This window comes from Seriola lalandi, unplaced genomic scaffold (assembly GCF_002814215.2).
Source record: "Seriola lalandi dorsalis isolate HSWRI2012SDOR001 ecotype SW California unplaced genomic scaffold, Sedor1 jcf7180002054692, whole genome shotgun sequence".
NCBI lineage: Eukaryota > Metazoa > Chordata > Actinopteri > Carangiformes > Carangidae > Seriola > Seriola lalandi.
In genome coordinates, this window is record NW_019525245.1 from 1,155,007 (window position 1) to 1,174,054 (window position 19,048).

The 19,048-nt window shown below is 41.9% G+C and overlaps 4 protein-coding genes across 4 annotated transcripts in view; 2 read left to right on the plus strand and 2 right to left on the minus strand.

Moving 5' to 3' along the window:
* Window positions 1–2,454: 2,454 nt before the first annotated feature.
* On the minus strand, window positions 2,455–8,498 carry LOC111667754 (sorting nexin-6). The gene is made up of 15 exons (XM_023423531.2): window positions 8,368–8,498; window positions 8,082–8,276; window positions 7,776–7,886; window positions 7,519–7,626; window positions 6,692–6,752; window positions 6,408–6,532; window positions 4,668–4,751; window positions 4,506–4,580; window positions 4,368–4,398; window positions 4,071–4,158; window positions 3,898–3,937; window positions 3,720–3,806; window positions 3,494–3,583; window positions 3,230–3,295; window positions 2,455–3,079 (listed from the first exon to the last, which is right to left on the minus strand). The coding sequence occupies exons 2-15, from the start codon at window positions 8,085–8,087 to the stop codon at window positions 2,942–2,944; spliced, it is 1,110 nt and encodes a 369-aa protein (XP_023279299.1). The 5' UTR covers window positions 8,088–8,276; window positions 8,368–8,498; the 3' UTR covers window positions 2,455–2,941.
* Window positions 8,499–8,500: 2 nt separating this feature from the next.
* LOC111667755 (uncharacterized) lies at window positions 8,501–10,043 on the minus strand. The gene is made up of 3 exons (XM_023423532.2): window positions 9,929–10,043; window positions 9,379–9,628; window positions 8,501–8,913 (listed from the first exon to the last, which is right to left on the minus strand). Exons 2-3 carry the CDS (start codon window positions 9,617–9,619, stop codon window positions 8,600–8,602), a joined length of 555 nt encoding a protein of 184 aa, XP_023279300.1. The 5' UTR covers window positions 9,620–9,628; window positions 9,929–10,043; the 3' UTR covers window positions 8,501–8,599.
* Window positions 10,044–10,089: 46 nt separating this feature from the next.
* On the plus strand, window positions 10,090–16,057 carry zc3h10 (zinc finger CCCH-type containing 10). Its single transcript, XM_023423530.2, has 4 exons — window positions 10,090–10,293; window positions 10,541–10,698; window positions 12,501–13,796; window positions 15,062–16,057. Exons 3-4 carry the CDS (start codon window positions 12,648–12,650, stop codon window positions 15,572–15,574), a joined length of 1,662 nt encoding a protein of 553 aa, XP_023279298.1. The 5' UTR covers window positions 10,090–10,293; window positions 10,541–10,698; window positions 12,501–12,647; the 3' UTR covers window positions 15,575–16,057.
* Window positions 16,058–16,750: 693 nt separating this feature from the next.
* The window catches only part of esyt1b (extended synaptotagmin-like protein 1b), an 18,733-nt gene continuing 16,435 nt past the window's right edge, over window positions 16,751–19,048 (plus strand). The window contains exons 1-3 of the mRNA XM_023423493.2: window positions 16,751–16,908; window positions 17,029–17,408; window positions 18,649–18,690. Coding sequence (XP_023279261.1) covers window positions 17,046–17,408; window positions 18,649–18,690 — 405 coding nt within the window. The 5' untranslated portion in view covers window positions 16,751–16,908; window positions 17,029–17,045. The remainder of the gene's footprint in view (window positions 16,909–17,028; window positions 17,409–18,648; window positions 18,691–19,048) is intronic.

The window sequence follows — 19,048 nt, forward strand, 5'->3', positions numbered from 1 at the left end:
ATGTAGCCTATGTTGAATTTATTTAGCATTAAACTCTTTGATAGTTAGTCAGATGCTTTTCTTGGAGAAGATGAATTATCTGTCTCCAATAAAATATCCTGTAATGCATTGTTTTATTCTTTTTTTTTTTTTGTCAAGATAAAACATGCCCTCTTCAATTATTGTGACTTCTGTTACCCAAGATTCATTCATGCATTTCTCACAGAGAAATGTAAATCACCCAGTGGAGATTTATGACTCAAGACACCAGAGAATCAACAAGCAACAATAAAACACCTCCTGTGTAAACACTGATTAAAGCCGCTAATCAGATGTAATCTGGCTCCGCATTTCTTTTGTCATCTGACCGACTAAGAGACATACTGTCAAAGTCATCAAACTGGTGCGGTGCAGCTTCATTGGGATGGCTGAGTCAAAAGGCCTTGTCACACTGTCTGCTCAGACAAGCTATTGCCTTAACGTTGCACTTGACAAACCGGTCCTTGTCAGGCCATAGGGCGGTGTGCTGAGTGCTGCCTTTCCACCAGTAATGAGCTACTTTAGCGGATCAGCTATAAGTGCATGTTTTCAGTGGCATGGGCGCGCGCACATACACACACACACACACACACACACACACATATAGACACTTACACGCAAACAGAGCGTTGCCATGATCTTCCTGTCCTTGATCTGGGTCATACTCTCAGCAGTTGAGATGGGCTCTCATTAGTGTGTGTGTGTGTGTGTATGTGTGTGTGTGTGTGTGTGTGTTTGCCCATATGCACTCACCATGCGTGCTAGTTAGCTTCTGCAGCACCACAATGAAAGCACTAGAAATGCGGCTTCTCTGTTGTTAAGTTGATCTGGTATAATGCAGTGACAAGCAGCAGGGATAGGAACATCGCAGCTTTGAATAATAGCAGAAAGGATAATGATACAATATATAGAATCCTAGAGTTTTACACTTGTATTTCTTAGTGTAAGTGCAGCATAATGCATTTTGTTCATCATCCCCCACCTCTCAGTGTCCACAGTGTTTTTCTCAGGTACATAGAAGCTTTTGAATAGAGGTAGAATATAAAAAAAAGAAGAGGTAAAACCACAGAATCATAAAAATGGTCCATAAACCTCTTACATTTAACTTTTACTGCGCCTCATTAAAACCAATAAACCACAAAGATGAAGTACAAAACTTGCATGGTGTAATTGCTAGATTTAATGATCAATAAATGTGTGTACTGTAAGGAGAGTGAATGTCTTTTTGTTACTACCTCCAAAACATAAAATGGAGTGTAAACAGACAGACTGGAATTTCAGTGACGACTAGCAGGTGATTCGATATGAACACAAATTTTGCTTTTCCAAGGAATTAGGTGATACGTTTGGGATAGAAGTTCATAGAGTGTGGAGAAAAAGGCTCTACTTTGGTTTATGACTAAACACTTTCAAAATTAATGATGTTTCCATTTACCTCAGGTGCACAAACATTGGCATGTTAACACACTAAAATAGGGTGGTTAATATGGTATGCATCATACCTGCTTATAAGAGGCATGTTAGCATTTTTGGCCAGGTGTCTTGTAAAACACACACTTTATCTCAAAAGAGCCTGACATTTGCATTTAACTTTGAGTACCACTGTGCCTAAATACAGCCTCAGAGCCGCTAACGTTGCTTGAGACCCTTAGTCTCTTTATAGCCTCTGCTCTGTGTATGTGTATTGCTCTGTGACCGAGACCACCTCTACAAAAAGATTAAAGAGAGATTAAATACGTTAAATAAAAAAGCATTGTGGGATCTTATCTGAGGCTCGGGAGGAGCAGTACACACAAGAAATGAGGTACAGGAATTATATCAGGTTACACAACCATCAGAGAAATAGGGGAGTCATCCAAAGAGCAAGCAGATTTACATTCTAACCAACGACTATAACACAATTCCTCTCACCAGTTCATTCTGTTTGGGCGGATTATAAACATGCTCTTGGCAATGTATGTACTGCCATTTACCTACTCCTTCATTGTCAAATGAGCCCAACCTCCTCTCTATCCTCTCTTCTTACGAGACCAGTCATCTATCTCTCTCTGACTCATTCGCTCAAATGGGAACCATTCCTCCTTATTCACCCAATGGAGAGATTACAGGCCGGAACAGATGAGATGAAGCACGCAGCGGTGCTGAGATATGGACCTACAGTCTTCAGAAGACAGGGAAGGGGAGGATGACATTGTGCTTATGTGCAGAAAATCTCTGTTAAGTGTGTCATAGTTTTAATGCCAGATCTCGCTTAAAGGAAAATAGAATGATTGTTAGACAGATTATTAACATTATTATGGTATTCACAAAGCCAAGATAGTTTCAAAAGCCAAACAATAAGCCAGCACAGTGCCCTTGTTGCCATGTCCTTGCAGGAGCAGCCAAACCCACTGATTAATGATCCAGGAGTAAGAAACACACACAAAGGCAAGCAGGTACTTTGGGAATCAATTCATCACACTTTATTTTGTGTGACCCCGGCTGATGTAGTGGCTACAGAGCAGCACAATACGTTCTCAGCACAAATGTATGAGTGTAGTATAGAACATGTACACTCACACACTCACACACACTCACACACACACAATAGCCTTAGCAGATGACATACCCCTGCTACGATCTCCAAACGATCATTTCTACCGGGGCTTTATTAGGAAGAGTATGAGTGAGGAGAGATTGAGGAAAACTAGGTGTTTGTTTATGTGTGTGTGCACAAGTGTGAATACAATCTATAAGGATGCGTTTTAATTATGAGGAAGGTTTTCTTACTGTTTCACTTACATTTCTTCATTCATTCTGGATATAACTGAGTGCAATAATGCATCAGGCTACAGCACAACAGGGTGAAGGACATGTTTGGGTTACCCCATGCTATGTTTAGACATACTGAGGATGCTTCATTAGGAAGTTGCTAGTGAGGTCACTAGGCCATCCCTCTGAAGGCTTGCAGATGCTGGTTGAACTGGTCAGCACTTTCTTTGGCTGTAAGGAGCTGCTTTTCACACCACTGAACCAGAGCCTGCTGCAACATCTCCACACGGACGCCCTCAAACCGCACAATCTGGAAGAAACACATCACATGCATGTAAACACACACAGTAAAGGTCATAACAACAAACAGGATGCTGCACAATAAGCTTGAGGTGGGGAGTGGGGAGGCAGGTAAGCCAGGTGGAAACAGGGATTCCAGTTTTTAAATTGGATGTTTTACCTCCTTTTTAGCGACACCACAAATGTGATCGAACTCCGTCTCTGCCGCTTTCTTCACCTCCTCCATCTGATGAATGTGGAGCGCATGCCATCATTATTACTTAATCAGACTTAATATACAGATTATACTTGCATCGAATGTCTTCTCGTCATCTTTCGTCTTAGCTGTCTAGCCCCTACTACTGAATCTTATCGGCAGAGCGTTACTGACACCTGCTGGTCACATAACAGGATGTGCACGCTGTACTCGGGCGCAGACACTCACAGCAGTCTTCTTCACAGGTTTGGCCTTCTCTGCGTTCCTCCTGGCAGTCTCTAACTCCACCAGCTTACAGGTTCTCCTGAACAGCATTTCCTGCATTGGACATAATAATCATGTTACATTATTAGTCTTTCAGTCTTTATTTCAATCGACGGCCGGGATTCAAGGTACATGGAGAGCCACTGTACATATGATTAACATAAACTACCTTTAGAACTACAAAACACACCTTCTCTGCCTCCTGGTAGCGTGACTCCAGGTCTAGGCCCAGCCCAAGGGTGTTCACATTGTTCTCAGCAACACTCATCATATTTTTCTGCTCACAAACAAGCAAATTATCTGCAGATGATTAGTGATGGTCCATCACGATGTGAATCTATTTCTGTTAAAAAGGACAAACAACTTACCTTCATAGATTCAAAGACTTCAGATAATTTCACACAGATCCTGCGAGGAAAAAAAGGTGTTTTTATAATTTGTATAATCAAACCAACTTATTACAACTTGTATGCAACGTTAAGAGGCATTAACTTTAAGAACATGTGATATGGGTGTGTGACCAATACAAATATGGTCTAACCTAGAAAAATCCTGTTTGTCAGGATCCTCCCCTGCTTCCACACAGAGATGCAGAGCAGCTGAGAAGTGCCCACAGGCCACTGCTATTTCTGCAAACAACCACAACATGACACACACAGTAACATCAGACTTGGCACAGATGGATGTGGTATAGTGATGTGGTAGAACATTAATACATGAATCCATATCCCATATTAAGTGTTGAGTTTGAACACACAAATGACACCAGTGAATTACAACCAATGATCTCTCTGTCTGTTTTCACAGGGGACTTTTACAAATGAAGCATGTTTCTTACTCTGCTGGGTCAGCACCACATCCAGGAATCTCTGCAAGGAAAATGAAATTTCAAAAGTCAAACAGGACAATGTGTATCTGGTCGTATGGGCGAAGGTAAAAGGACAGAAGACGAACACTCATAAAGACAAACAACAACCTCGGCTGCGCTCTTTGTGTAGCCAGTTAGGATGAGGTTCTGGTCACGTTCAGTTTGGAAGAACTCATCCACATCCTGCGAATGCAAGCCATTACTGCATTAAAACTTCACATACAGGTGTAGAGGCTGTAAATTCTGTCTGCATGAGTCCCAGTTGTGTACCTTATGGCCTTCTTTCCTCATCCCTTCCACAGCTTGACTCAGCCGGTTGAAAATGTTTTTCCTTACTCTTTGTCTGCCTGGAGGCTGCACACAAATACACCAATAAGCTCCAACTTTTTCAAGTTAATACTGTTTAAGCGCAGTATGTACAGTATATGAAATCATCCAAACATGAGTGGAGGACTTACAGACAGATACACTGTCTTTGAGACACAATACAATGTGAAAGTCAGAGAAAATCTTGCCTCAGCTTCATCACATCAGATATAAAGTGTTTACTAGTGTTACAAAGTGTGTGATTACACGCACGCACACACACACACACACACACACACACACACACACACACTCTTGGAACATCCAAAGACATTTTTGGCCTGTGCCACTAAGAGACTGCTAATGCTTGATATACAGCATTCCAGACTTGATGAGGCTGATGCAGTCAGAAAGGAAAGACCTGTATCATCATCAGGACTTGAAACATGTCCAACAGTGACATAAACTCTGACTTAAACACAGCAAAGAGGATTACTCAGTGTACGTGTGTGTGTGTGTGTGTGTGTGTGTGTGTGTGTGTGTCTACTTGAATACATACAGATAAATGCATACTAGTAGTAATAGTATTCATAATATATTTGTAATGCAGAGTTGAAATGACGAATGGCTTAGTAAAGACAAAGTTTTTACTATCAAAATAATGCTAAACTGATATCATTTATATGTAAATGACCCTTCCCTTGTTAAGGGCTATAGTGTGACAACAGGAACATTAATAATATTCTTCTAAAACAAAGTTGTTTGGAAAGTGCCTTTTTTTCGACTCAAGCACCGACACTGTGAGGTCTTGTTTACTCTTTGGTGTTATTCAAACCCGGCAGGCTGAGAGCTTGTACTCTTATTTCTTTTGTGGAGTTCACTTCACCACCTGGTCCCTTTTGAAAATTTCAAAGCACTGATTTTGTGACACTTCACCAGCTTGTTTCGTTCTTCCATTTTTTTTTTTATCTACAGACAAAAGTACTTTTACAACTGTGTGCTTTCTTCAAAGTCCACAGTCCAACAGTGAAAGCGAGCCCATTTAAACGGTTCTTCCAGCTGTGGCCATCATTTTCCATGGTTTTTCATTTTGCCAGATTTTTTGCAGACAGAGTCTGTGTATGTTTTGCTCAGAATCCCAAAACCTGCAGCCCGCCAGTCACATGCAACCAGCTGTGACAGTAGGCCAGCATTGTTTCCATCTTTTTGAGTCTGTGTGAGGGTCTGCTTTAAGGTGGGTGTGTGTCTGTGTGTGTCATCAAGGCAAAATATGGTCCCGGAGACATCTACTGTACTGTGAGGTTAACTTTGAGGTTACACACAGTCACATGGCACATTTCTTAGGGCAACTTCAAAAGAACCTTCTGAAGGTTTGGTGTGTGGGCTACAGGCAGAAACTCACTATAATTCTACACTGCAGACCATCTCATTTGGGGTGAAGTGCAGGTGCAGATCATTGGCCTTCACTCCTCCATATATCTGGAGGGTGCCATAATGGTCACATGAATCTCTTTATTCTCTCTTCTGAAACAATGTTGGTGAACGTTTAACCATTTACTACCCTTCCCTCTCATAAAATCACGTTGTACATAACATTAAATTCTTTCTTTTTACTGGTGCTAATTGTAAAAAAAAAAAAAAAAAGAAAAGAAAAGAAAAGAAAGGAGAATAGAAGTAAAAAGCTGTTTATCTGTGTCCACTTACATCTGTGCTAGTGAGGAAGATCTCCACAGCTTTAATTTTGTTGAGGATGCTGTGGGAAGCAACCTGCCGGAGGAAAGTCTCCAATGCTTTACAGTACGGCTGCCACTCTCCCAAGCCAAGGAAACCTGCAGGGAAGCATTCAACATTTTCACCACAACACTGAATAACTCACTCAACACTGTACAACAGAACTGACACTGAAATTTCATTTGTTGTATTATATATATATATATATATATATATATATATATATATACTTATTTTTTTTGTGCAGATGTATTCACCAAGCTGTTTCATGACCTTGGCAGATGCATTCACCTGAGCCTTTGCCGGAACAGGAGGAAACTTGAAGGGAAAAAGGGAGTACAACTCTATTAAAGCCCATGTTGTTTTTCAAAGTATGATTTATTCTATTGTTTAGTCAAAACTTTCTTTCATTAGGTGCTTGGCACTGGAGACTTAAATAGGTTAATGGTTTTTTGAAATATGCTGTGCTTGGAGGTACAGCATGGACACAATATGAACCTGAAGGATCTTTGATATCACACAGTGTGTGCTTGTGTAATACATCACAAACTCTGCTCTGCTACATATAAACTCTCGCGTCACTGTGTAAAGGAAGTAAAATACTTCCTGATATGAATCTGCTGCATTTTCTTTGAAAAAAAAAAAAAAAATGATCTGAAGTAAAAGCTTCTGCTTCATTTTCTAAAGTTCTGGGGAAGCTGGCAGGATGACAGCACTAAGATCTGAAAAGCATGAGTAAAGTAGGAAAAAAGAGGAAGCGTCTGAAAAGCAACAAACTGCTCCCCAGAATTTGGACGACTGTAGCACATTTTCAAACCGCTGTTACGTACGTATGTGGTAAACATTGTAGTTTGTGATTTTCTCAGTCACAAAAGCACTGTGTTTCAAGACTGCATAATTTTAAGTTATAATTTTCAGTTATCACTTTCAATTTGTAAAGAAGGCAGTTCAATCTATAAAACAAAGAACAATAGATCACTGACTGAGCCACCAAGACAACCCACAACTAATTTAGTTGACCCATTAACTGTGTGTCCAGTCAAGTGGAATAAAAAACTGAGTGCAGATGTATTAAAGTACTGACTATGACTCCCTGTAACCCAGGCACGTCCTCCTCAGAAAACAGGTGCTGCTGCAGCCATTCAAAATCCTCATAGGTCCGGACCACATGGTACTCCCCTGTCCCAGACAGCTGGCACACACAGGGGAGAGCAGTTTGAGCAGTTTGTAATATCAGTTCAAGCATGCCAACTGACCTATCCTTGTGGTTTGCGGTATTAATCTAGATCTAATGTTTTCAATTCTTGCAACAAATAACAAGTAAATGAATCTTTTTCTCACCTTTTGAGAAACAATCAGAAAGGTAAGTGTGTCCCCGTCTTTCAGCGCCTCCGTTACCTTGATGTTATGACCATGGACACTCAGAGGAGGTGTCACTTCTTGGACCTCTTGCTGTAATAAAAAAATGTCGCTGTTAATATTATGAATACAATAGCTGGGAGTAAATTCACATTATTATGTTAACTAAATTTAAAGGGAAGAAAAAACTGTAACAGTTCATACTGTATATACGAATGCCTGCCTGGAGTAAAAGTCACATGATACTCAGAGGTTGTCAAAAACAACAACATTTTCAGACATACTTACCATCATTGTCAAGATTGTAAGTTAATGTTTCCAGTCTGTCTTTTATCTGCTTTGTAGAAATCTTAAATCTCCTTTTATCTCGATAAAAGTGCATAAAGCTGCAAAGCTCTTTTGTCTTATGTAGGCTTTAGTGCGTTCACACTCCAACTGCTGAGAAGGCACAGGATATCCTCTGGGTCAAAGTGCACACTGGTCCTGAGAGAAATGGAGTAAAACAGTGCCAAATCTAAAGTGCTGGCTCAGGGAAAAAGATGAGTAAATGGTGTGTTAGCCAGTAACTCTGTACCTTCGACACACCCACATAGGAAAAGTGGCATAACGGTCCAATCAGTTGCCCAGCTGTCAGCCTTACAACCTCACAAGCCTGTAAACAACCGCTGAACTTACAAGTGATGCCATAAAAGACGCACAGTACAAGGCATGAGTAAACAATTTAATATGGAGACTTTGTTATCAATAGAAGACAATATATTAATACATAATAGTCGTGCATTATACAGGACAAAGAAATTACATATCTAGTAGTGGTGCTCCTCCTCATTTTCATCCCCATCCCCAAAATAAAAGTTGAAGCCGGGGTCATCGAAACTGTAATAGTCATATGGATCATCCTCATCCTCCCAATCCTGATGAAAGCTCCAGTGGAAGTGTGGCTCCTCCACAAAGGGACTATCATCAAAGTCATGGAAGAAGTCTGAGAAACTGAAGTGGAAGTTTGTCTCATCCTCATCCTCATCCTCAGCATCAACAGAGACCTCGTTTTTTACAAAAGCCTCATGGCCCACACTGTCATAGAGCCTCCTCTTCTCCTTGTTGGAAAGCACGGTGTAGGCTGGAGGAGGAGTTAGACAGTGAATGTACACTCAGGTGTGAGTTCATTAGGTACACCTAGCTAAAACAACCATGGTTACAATTTTCAGTTTTGTATTGTTTGGCTGTATAACGTGTTTCTAATACTTGCCACCACATTTATATCAGGAGTAAACTAAATATTGGAAAAACCAATATAACACCACCACCACAAATTACACTACACTGCTAAAGCAGTCTAAAAAACACTGAACATTATAAAGCCCTCATGAAGGTAGGATTTATTGCAGGGCTGTTGTATTAGACTACATCAGTATTAGCTAAGGTACTAAAGAAAATGGCAACTGGGAGTATTAATGGAACCATATTAATAGAATAAAGAAATGATCTATTTTGAAAGTGAAAATTGCAAATGATTTCATTGTGTAGATTACATATACAATGTAGATTACACAGGAAAGTACAGTGTGTTGCAGGCGTGTTTTACCTTCAGCAATCTCTCTGAAAGTCTTCTCTGCGTCGGCGCTCTTGTTCTTATCGGGGTGGTGCTTTATGGCCAGTTTGCGGAAAGCCTTTTTTATCTGGCTGTCAGTTGCTGTTGACTCAATACTGAGGGTATCGTAGTAATTTCTGTTGGTCTCTGAGGCAGCGGGCACGGCTTCAGATAAGCAGAGCAGCAGGACCACGCAGGCTTGCATCCAGTGGAGAAGACCTTGCACCACTGCCATGTTGAGCGCCTGAGCACAGATGAGGAACTCAAACTCTTACACAAAACAGTTTATCTTGTGCGGCAGCTACCTTGCGGTTTAACAGCTTATCTCCATATGTACATAAAACTATCCAGTGACTGCTCTACACATCAGCAGTAACAACACTCAGCAGGGCTAGAGCTAGGCTTCTGTTTCTACCACAGGTACACAGAATTTAGTTAACTAAAGATGTTACGCCTATTTCAGCCAAACTACGTACAAAAACGTGGCAAAGGCGCATCAAAGTAAATGTGACCTCGTTCGTGGCTATTCTCGGTGTTAACTTACCTTGTTTTGGCGATGATGTCGCTAATACATCCACATTTACAACGTGTATTTATTATTTCCTTGTATAAAAAGAAAATGACAACAAACTTAAAACATACTTGGGTGTCATCCACCACTTTCACCACTAGAGGGTAGCAAACAGCAGCTCGAGGAAAAAGGAGAAGAAGAGGGTTGTCTTCTTCGTTGGTAGTGAAAGACAGATCGAGAAATTTGGTAAACAGCACCGAGGCCTAGAGGAATTACCAAAATAATACAGGCCTGGTTTCTGTTGTTGGCAGAAATACCTGTATAGGTTTCAGTGAATCAGAGTGAGGCGTTTCTATATGGGAGCCACTCAGCTGGAACCTACTCCTGGCTTATGTTTGGTAAGACAACATTAGAATTTAGCCGAGCTGTGTAACGATCGTTAGCTAATATTAGCTAGCCAGAGAGCCCGACGGTCTCGTTGCAACGTTGTAGACTTATTCAGAAATATGATATGTCCGGGTGTTTCTTTATTTACCATCTGTCACCATTTGTGTTTATTTCAGTATCGTGTGGTGTGAATGCAATGCTTAATTCGTGTTGTTTTACCAAAACATTTTCTGGTTGTTTATTCTTGGTAAATCATAGAGACCCCAAGACGCTGGGATTTCAGGCACTACAAACCCAAGAACCCAAGATACAAAGCCGAGCTAGATCCTGACCAAATACAGACACTGTGACCACAGTGTGACCACAGGAGTCCTGACTACCAAAAGAGCGAAGAGTCTGTTGTCACTGCAAGACAGGTGAGGTAGAGGCAGAGATGCACGTCCTCTTAAAATGTGACAAATAATAATGTTATCAGAGTGGAATACTTTAAGAAGTTGATTTGTTCATTCCAAACTTCACAGGGCCAGATATGAGTGAAAAGCTCCAGTTTATATCAGGAGAGAGACATGCAGCATACTTTACTGCACAATATGTGACTGCAACCTGAAGAACACATAATTAAAACAGCATCACTGAATGTGATAAACATCTTTACTTGGCTTATTATACACATGGAACAGACACAAATTGTACCTGATGCTTTGGCAATATTGTTCACCGGACATTGGAAAAAAACGTGAATTGAAATTGACTGATGCTCATTCTCCAGTTAACACACCAGTGCTACTTATTTACCAACTCTCACATCCTTACACAATCATCACAATTGCAATAAACTGATACACAAAGCAATTCAACATCGTGTAAGCTTACACAACAACACACATATATAAACTCCTATAATAGGCCTTTTCTACTTTTCTCTGCAGTATTCTTATCCTCAGTGGTAGTTTCTATATTATTCTACCGGCTGCTTGGCCTAGCAGTCTAACAGACGTATTGCTTTTCTACACTGCAATGATTCTAATAAATACATATATAATAATAATAATGTGGACATCGGTAGGCATCTAGTCTGGACCCTAGCCCTGCACCCTATGCTAAACACAGCTACACCTCAGTCTAGCACAGTACTGCTACCCTCGCTTGTGCATTCGTTCACTAAAACATTATAACAAACATCCTACATTCATTCTACCAGACAAAGAAAACATTCATCCATATACAGATATTTGGAGGGTGTGTCCGTTGGACCGTTGCTAGGGCCATGTGGTTTCAATGAAAAGAAGGTTTATATTTTTACTTCTATATATGATCTCTATCTCCTTTGCCCCCTTCGTGAGCCACACCGGGTCTTGGTGACCCAGCCAGGGTGTTGTTACAAAACTTAAAGGTGTGGTGTCATGGTATATTGTTTTTCCAAGACATTGCTCATCCTAGTGCACTTCAGGTATCTCATGAGAGCCACTTGCTTGCTACATAGCTTAGTTTTAATGATATCAAACAAACTTTGATAAACTGTACTGTTGATGGCCACATTGTTTGGCCATCATCCGGAAGAAGGTCTGCCCACCCTCTGGTGTCTGGAGCATTGGACCTCAGGTGTCACCAACACCCCATTCCTCCAATCAACAGATTAGCCGTCGCCACAGGATGAAACCCCCATTTGCTGAACCTTATACTTATGCTGAGTCACAAACTTACATATGCATGTGTGATTTTCCATCATTTTCTAAACACCATGTATTGTGTGTTTCAAAGCAACATGTGTTATTAGTGATAACATTCCTATCTCTCATCTGCCAACTAAGGGTATCAGAGTGTGACTGAATGCACATTGCCTGGCAATGTTCAGAAATGTTCTAGGAGCTCAGATTTGTTGTTCCTCTGGCATTGTTGAGTTTCTACTTAGTTTCCTGTTTTTCCCCAAAGGTTTTCCTATTTTCATATGCTCATACACCTTTTCCTTACCCTCCAGCAGCTGGGGGCCGAGTATGAGGTTATACAGCTAAAAACAATACAGAATACAGTGAACATCAGAATACATGTATAATTTCCTAGCAGAAGCCATTTATATCTACAGCAAATGCATTTTCTTCCCACACAATGTACTGTTCTGGTTTAACCGTAACGTTACACCCTTCGCTGTCATTTTTCATATCTTTATGTATTTCAGTAACACATATTTCAACTTGGCTTTGTTTTTTTTCTCTTGCAGACCTTTGAATAGCAGACTTCACTACTCAAAGGCAAAAACAATTCATGATTTCTTTACCTGTGTAAGTGACTATTTGCCAGGTCACGGCAGCCCCCCCTCATATTCATGAGATGAGTGCAATTTTCTCCTTGAGCTGGGCCGAGCGCCATGCCTGACCGGGACAGTTCCTACCTGTCAGGTGGTGGTGGCAGCAGTGGTAGTCTGGGTGAGGAAGGAGGACCTGGGTCTGGTTTGGTGGGGGGCTCGGCAGAGGGCAGAGGGGGTTCAGGAGGAAGTGTTGGAGGAAACATCTCTGGCTCTGGGAGCATGGGGGGAGGAGGGGCACTTGGAAACGGCAGCAGTTGTGGGAACGGTGGAGGTGGGGGACAGGGTTCAGGACTGGCGTTGGACGGTGTCTGCAGGGACTTCATACGCAATGTCTGCAAGAGAGGGAAACGCTGCCGCTTTAGACACCCAGACTTTAATGAGGTGCCGGATTTAGGAGTGCAAAAGAATGAGTTCATCTTTTGTCATGATCATCAGAATAAGGAGTGTATGCGCTCCAACTGCCGCTTTGTCCATGGATCTAAAGAGGATGAGGACCACTACAAGAAAACAGGAGAGTTACCCCTCAGATTGAGAGGGAAGGTTGCAGCTCGACTTGGCCTGTCCCCCATGGATCTCCCCCATAGCCGTGGGGAGGTCCCTATCTGCAGAGACTTCCTGACGGGAGAGTGCCAGAGGGGCAACAAATGTAAATTTCGCCATGTCAAAAAAGACTACGAATATGAGCCTTCCAGGGTTGGAGTGGGTGGTGTTATAGGGCCAGGCGCCAGTGGAATGGTGAATCCTGGGGGAGGGATGGGTGTTGGCGGAGGAGGTACCTGTGGAGGAATACAGGGACTCGTGGGAAGTGGAGGTGGGAGTAATATAATGGGGATAGGCTGTCCCAGCTTGGGTGGTTGCAGAGATCCAGGTATCTCAGGAATAGGGGGAGTAGGTGGAGGTGGAATGAGTGGTTGTCTGTCGATAAGTTCTTCAGGACAGCGACGTTATGACAGGAGCGCGTGCTCAGTGTATGACCCTCTACTTGAGAATGGGCTGTTTGATGCTGGTGCCCTGGAAGCCTCGATGGACCACACTTCTCTACAGTTGAAGAGGCGGCGGCTGGAGGGACTGCGCCTGGCAGATGGGAGCGGAGGTGGACACTATGAGCTAGGAATTCAAGCCACCTTGCCGTCACGTCCTCTAGAGTACAGGTTCCTGGAGGAAGAAAACTCCCTGCTGAGGAAGAGAGTGGAAGAGTTGAAGAAGCAGGTTAGGATGAGAGATGGGAAAAACCAAGCGTTATTTGGAACTTAAACAAAATAAATAATTTTAGATCTCTGAGAAATCCTTAAAATCATACATGACTAGTTAGCCTTTCCCTCATGAACACATAGCACTTATAATACAGACAAATGTAAACACGTTTGTATTTATTTTCTAGTATGTTTTGTCTTTTTAACAACTAATACCAGATATGACTGTGTGCAAAATGACAGGTACACTTAACAGTATAATGTTATGCAATACAATCTGTTAACAAAGTTGTAACAAATAATTGAATTTTATCAGCTCAGCAATGGCAGCTGTTGAATCAGATTGCAGTATACTGCCAAATGGAACTGTTACTTGGTACACTAATATGGTCTTTTCACATGAGTATCATGTGAAAGGTCGATTAAGCACTAGGTTGTCACTTGAGTTTTTCACTCTCATGAGTATGAGCATAAGAAAACATTGATTGCTTAGATTTAGTTATTGACTAGTGTTAGTCCCTGTATTTAAAATGCATATCAATTCACCATTTCAGAGTGATAGCAGCTTCTAAACAAAATAAGAGTTTAATATGGACCAAACAGTGATTCTCAGGACTATGAGAAAGTTTTATTTGCACATAAAACAAAGTTTGTAGAGTTAATGTGAAGAGGCAGCTGAGAGATTATTGCTGTAATGAATGCATGAAACTTATTCAAACTTATTGGAGGAAATGTCGAGGTTGGATGATATTTACCCACCGTGAAGTTTCTGACTGGAGGATGATCAAATACATATTGACAACAGAAGAACATTTTTATTTTATACAGACATCTTATCCCTTCTGATGGATTTATTTTGGAGCAGTAATGTGCCTAAACACGCAGGGAGAACAGATATCAGATCTGTTTGAATTCAAGAAACAGCTGACTTGAATGGGTCTTCCCTTCAGTCACCTGACTAAAACACCAGGGAATACATTTCCATTTTTAAAAAAGAAAAAGAGACATTCTTTAGCATTATAAGACTCAGGCTCTCCCTGCTCTCAAAGACTGTTGCAAAATTCTGCAAAAATGTGTAGAATCAATGACAGCAAAAGCTGCATGACATGATGATGAAAAATTTAAGAATTGTTGGCTATCAGTAAATAGTAATTAATTTTTTTTACTTGAAGTAGCTATAGTTTATTTAATGTGCTTTCAAAGGTTTAAGGCTGTTTACCATTTTGGAGTCTGGCACACAGACATTTTTTTCTTTTCTAATCAATGTCTTTTGTTTCTCAGGTTTCAAATCTCATTGCCACAAATGAGGTTCTTCTGGAGCAGAACGCCCAGTTCCGAAGCCAGGCCAAGGTGATGACGCTGTCTTCCACTCCTGCACCCACTGAGCAGAGTCTGGCGCCCCCTGTGGGTGCAGTAAGTTCCTACAATCATAGCATCGCCCAGACTCACACCACCCTGAGCAGCGCTGGACTGCAGCCTCGGCCTGTTACACAGCAAGACCTGGTAGCTCCCACCGGTGCCCCTGCAGCGCCCCCAACTAATGCGGCCCCACCTACTGCTCCTCCACCCCACCTAAACCCTGAGATCACCCCCCTCTCTGCTGCCCTTGCACAGACCATTGCCCAAGGAATGGCACCTCCAGTTTCTATGGCACCGGTGGCTGTATCTGTGGCACCAGTGGCAGTGTCTATGACGCAGCCTCTGCCTGGTATTACCATGAGTCATGCCACCACCCCGATGGTGTCGTACCCCATTGCCAGTCAAAGCATGAGGATCACAACTCTGCCTCACTAACTGATTCATAGTCAGAACTGTAGTACCCACAAGTCAGACTGTAGCATCCTCAGTGGGGATTTTGAGCCTAGATGGTCTCCTTTTTATTTGTATGAGACTCGACTGATGACATAACACAAGAGTTGAGGCATAGACACTTGTGCTTCTCCACCAGAGGGCAAAATAAAGACTTCTCTGTATAGCCTCTCTCACTCTGTGTTCTGTGGCAACATTACAAAGACATTTTTCCGTACAGGCTGAGTGACCTGTAAACTCTGGCCAAGGTCTGTGTACCAAAGGTATCTCCTCAAACATGGACACCAAAAATGGCAACAAACTCAAAATATGTGAGTTCATCCATAGTGTTTGAACCACTTGCCATCCTTGTTGGGATATGAAGACTTTGGAAACAGTTTGTGTTTATATTTTTGTGGTTTGCTCTGTGCAAATTAACTTTGGTACTACACATTAAAAAAAATAATAATAATAACAACCACTCAAAAATGAATCTTGTGTTATTTATCACTTTGTTTACAGCTACTGTCTTCTATTCAGAATCATATATTCATAGTTCATACAGGCAAGATAAGTCATGCCTTATGACAGTGGCAGATGCTCATGTTACCATCCCATTGCTTGAGTTGTTTGGGTGGAGTCACACTGTTTAAACTTGAATATAATGCCCCGTTTCTTCAGTAGTCTCATATCCGTGTGGCTCTTCAAACAAGTGGAAGTATTCGGTGTTGGTCTGTCATAAGCAATCATTTCGTCCCAGGGCGTGTGCACTCATACCGGATTTAGGGATTGAGGAGAGTGCCCAGTCTGCTGTTTTAAAATAAACTGGAGCTTCAGAAAGTATTGTCTAGAAGTGCTGCTGGGTAAACTATTTGACACAAGGCCGTGTACCACATGGCTGTATCACAATATTTTCTCCTCGAAATTAAGCCTACCTGTGCTTCATCAGACAGGTAAACTTGCTCTTTTTTTATTTTTAATCAGACAGTGAAATTTGAAGAAACACGCGTTATGCCGCGGAAAGTTTCGCTTTTGAATAACGTAATGCCGCAGTAATGGCGGTAATTTCAATAAACTGGATGACTGTCTTACCGCAGCAGCGAAAGAGTCAAAGATGCATTTTTTTGTTCCAGTGGGCGTGTTTTCATCCAGATAACGGGACGGAGTGAGGGGCAGAACTTGCTGTCGACCACTCTTCAGGGCCTTTGCTTAGTCAGTGGAAGCTGCTCCACCTCAGCGATAATACATATAATTATCATTAAACAAGATGCGACACGGGAGAATAGTGAACTAAGCTAGCGAGAGTGAAAGCTAAGTGCTGCAGTGCGTTTGTTCAAACGGTAGGAAGCTGATGTTAGAAATGTAACGTTAGTGACAATTGAGTCCATTTAACACGCTTTTTTTTTTAAACGCACTGTTTTTTTTAATCAAACAATAACCTATTGGTGATTGTATCTTAGTTTCGGGATATACCATTATGGAAAACGACAAGTCGGAACCGAGTGAACCCAAGGGCACCGAGTGTCTGAGCACAAGCGACACCGAGAAGAAACCGGAGAGTACAGTCGCCACGCAGACTCCTGAGCCTAAGGGGATAAGTGCGGTCGCGGTGCTCTGGACATTTGGGAAATGTCTGGGTGCCTTGCTGCCCGTCTACCTGGCCGGTTACTACCGGGTCAGCACCAGCCTGTTGGTGTTTGGGATGATGGTCTACACGGGATGGAAGCATGCCCGAGAAGCCAAGGAGGCGCGCCTGAAGTCAGCCATACAGCTGCTCGACAACGAGCAGGAGTACACATCCATGAAGGTGTCCAAAATCAAGCGAGACCTCCCTGCGTGGGTAAGACATAGCCACACACCTGTCAGGGAGTCTCTTTTGGTATCAAAAGTCTTTAACCATACCCCTGGACAATACCATCCCTCTGAACCCACCTTGAACTAGAGTAACCTCACATTACGTAAAGCAAGGCAAAACCTAGCAGTGCACCCTAAAATCATTATGTTCCTACAGGGACTTGCAAGACAAAAGAGTTGGTTTCCAGGAGACCAGCCCAATATTTGCTATTTTTAGTTGCTCTGGAATCACATAATAGTCTTAAACTTTCCACTTCGAAAAACCTATAATTTGGGGTCTGTATCAGAAAGGGTTAAGGGAAATGTTTTCCTCAAATGCTTTCCCTGTAGACACTATTCTTTAGGTCAGTGTTTCTTTTTTCATTTTTTCTTAAACTGCTTCCTTTAATGCTCCTGATGGAGTTCAGGTCCTCAGTGAAACATGCGTGCGAACAGTTGTGCAGAAGTTGTTGTGTTATGTTCCCAATCATTTCCTCTGATACAGTGGCCAGGTTTGCTGTGTGTGTGTGTGTGTGTGTGTGTGTGTGTGTGTGTATGTGTGTTTCGAGACTACAGTAAAAGCATAGTGGGGCAATTCTGACTGCTCTGTAACCACTGCAGCAACACTTAAACCCTCTAATCATTTGTGCATTCTTAACTAAAGGTGACTAAAATTTGTAGGTCTTGATTTGCAAGTCATTCAGCCTGATATTATATGTACCAAACATAGAAATGCTGAAACTCACACGGGTCTATTTTAACTCAGAAAATCTGGCCACACCCAAATTATTTTCCTGTGCATACTTGTTTCAGTGAGCGATTTCAGTGATTGCTTGCGTGCGTCTCCATATTGCTTTCCAGTGCTGCTCTCCAGCATGCACACCGTGTCAGGATTTTCTCTGACAGAATCCTTTTAAATATAAATGGAGAAGACATTTCAGTCACTTACATTGCAAAAGAATCCTCAATGCAAAGATAAATCATGTATTAGCCAGCTATATCATTCAAAGTAATCTTTGAATAGACAGTTGCTGCACTTATCTGCTTTCCTTTTTTCTTTTGGAAATATTTGCTCAGTCTAAAGCCTGGTGCAAAAAGCACTGGTATAATATCAACAGTGCTATTGATGACATTTTCAGACATGCATCAGCTATGGCTGAATCATTTCCCTGTTCTGTTTTGAGTTTATGATGCTCTGTGCAAAATCTAATTACAGTATGCACACTCATTGTATTTTTTTCCATTAGGTCAACTTTCCAGATGTTGAGAAGGTTGAGTGGCTGAATAAGGTAAAAGTGCTTTCCTATTTCGCTTCATCTGTTCACCATATGAGTTTACACAAAGATGCTGTTTATTCCTCCTTTGTTAAGCCAACAGCAGACACACACGCCTGTCTGTTCAGTGGCCCAGCTGTTGTGCTGATTGACACTTGGTAATGTATGCTAGGTTAATAGCTGGTGCTAGCTGATAGATGGTAGCACTGCTGCTGTTGCTGCCATGTTCCAGAAAAGACCCCACCCCCATTAGTGTAGCCACACTGTCTGTACTGCAGAGAGCAGGCCCAGTGCCAGGCAACCCTCTCAACATTTCCATTTCATTGCAGACAAGCTCACAGGAAGGGGGCGGAGCTGCCCAGTGCCCCCCCCC

Excerpts from the sequence above, each read along its gene's own strand:
- LOC111667755 (XM_023423532.2), bottom strand. The coding sequence starts at position 9,619 with ATGGCAGTGGTGCAAGGTCTTCTCCACTGGATGCAAGCCTGCGTGGTC. Across the intron at positions 8,914-9,378 it reads TTTCAGAGAGATTGCTGAAG|CCTACACCGTGCTTTCCAAC; the intron begins GTAAAACACGCC and ends CTCCTCCTCCAG.
- zc3h10 (XM_023423530.2), top strand. The coding sequence starts at position 12,648 with ATGCCTGACCGGGACAGTTCCTACCTGTCAGGTGGTGGTGGCAGCAGT. Across the intron at positions 13,797-15,061 it reads TGGAAGAGTTGAAGAAGCAG|GTTTCAAATCTCATTGCCAC; the intron begins GTTAGGATGAGA and ends TTTGTTTCTCAG.
- LOC111667754 (XM_023423531.2), bottom strand. Across the intron at positions 6,533-6,691 it reads CAAGGTCATGAAACAGCTTG|GTTTCCTTGGCTTGGGAGAG; the intron begins GTGAATACATCT and ends GCTTCCCTGCAG. Across the intron at positions 3,584-3,719 it reads GCTACCAGGAGGCAGAGAAG|GAAATGCTGTTCAGGAGAAC; the intron begins GTGTGTTTTGTA and ends TGTCCAATGCAG.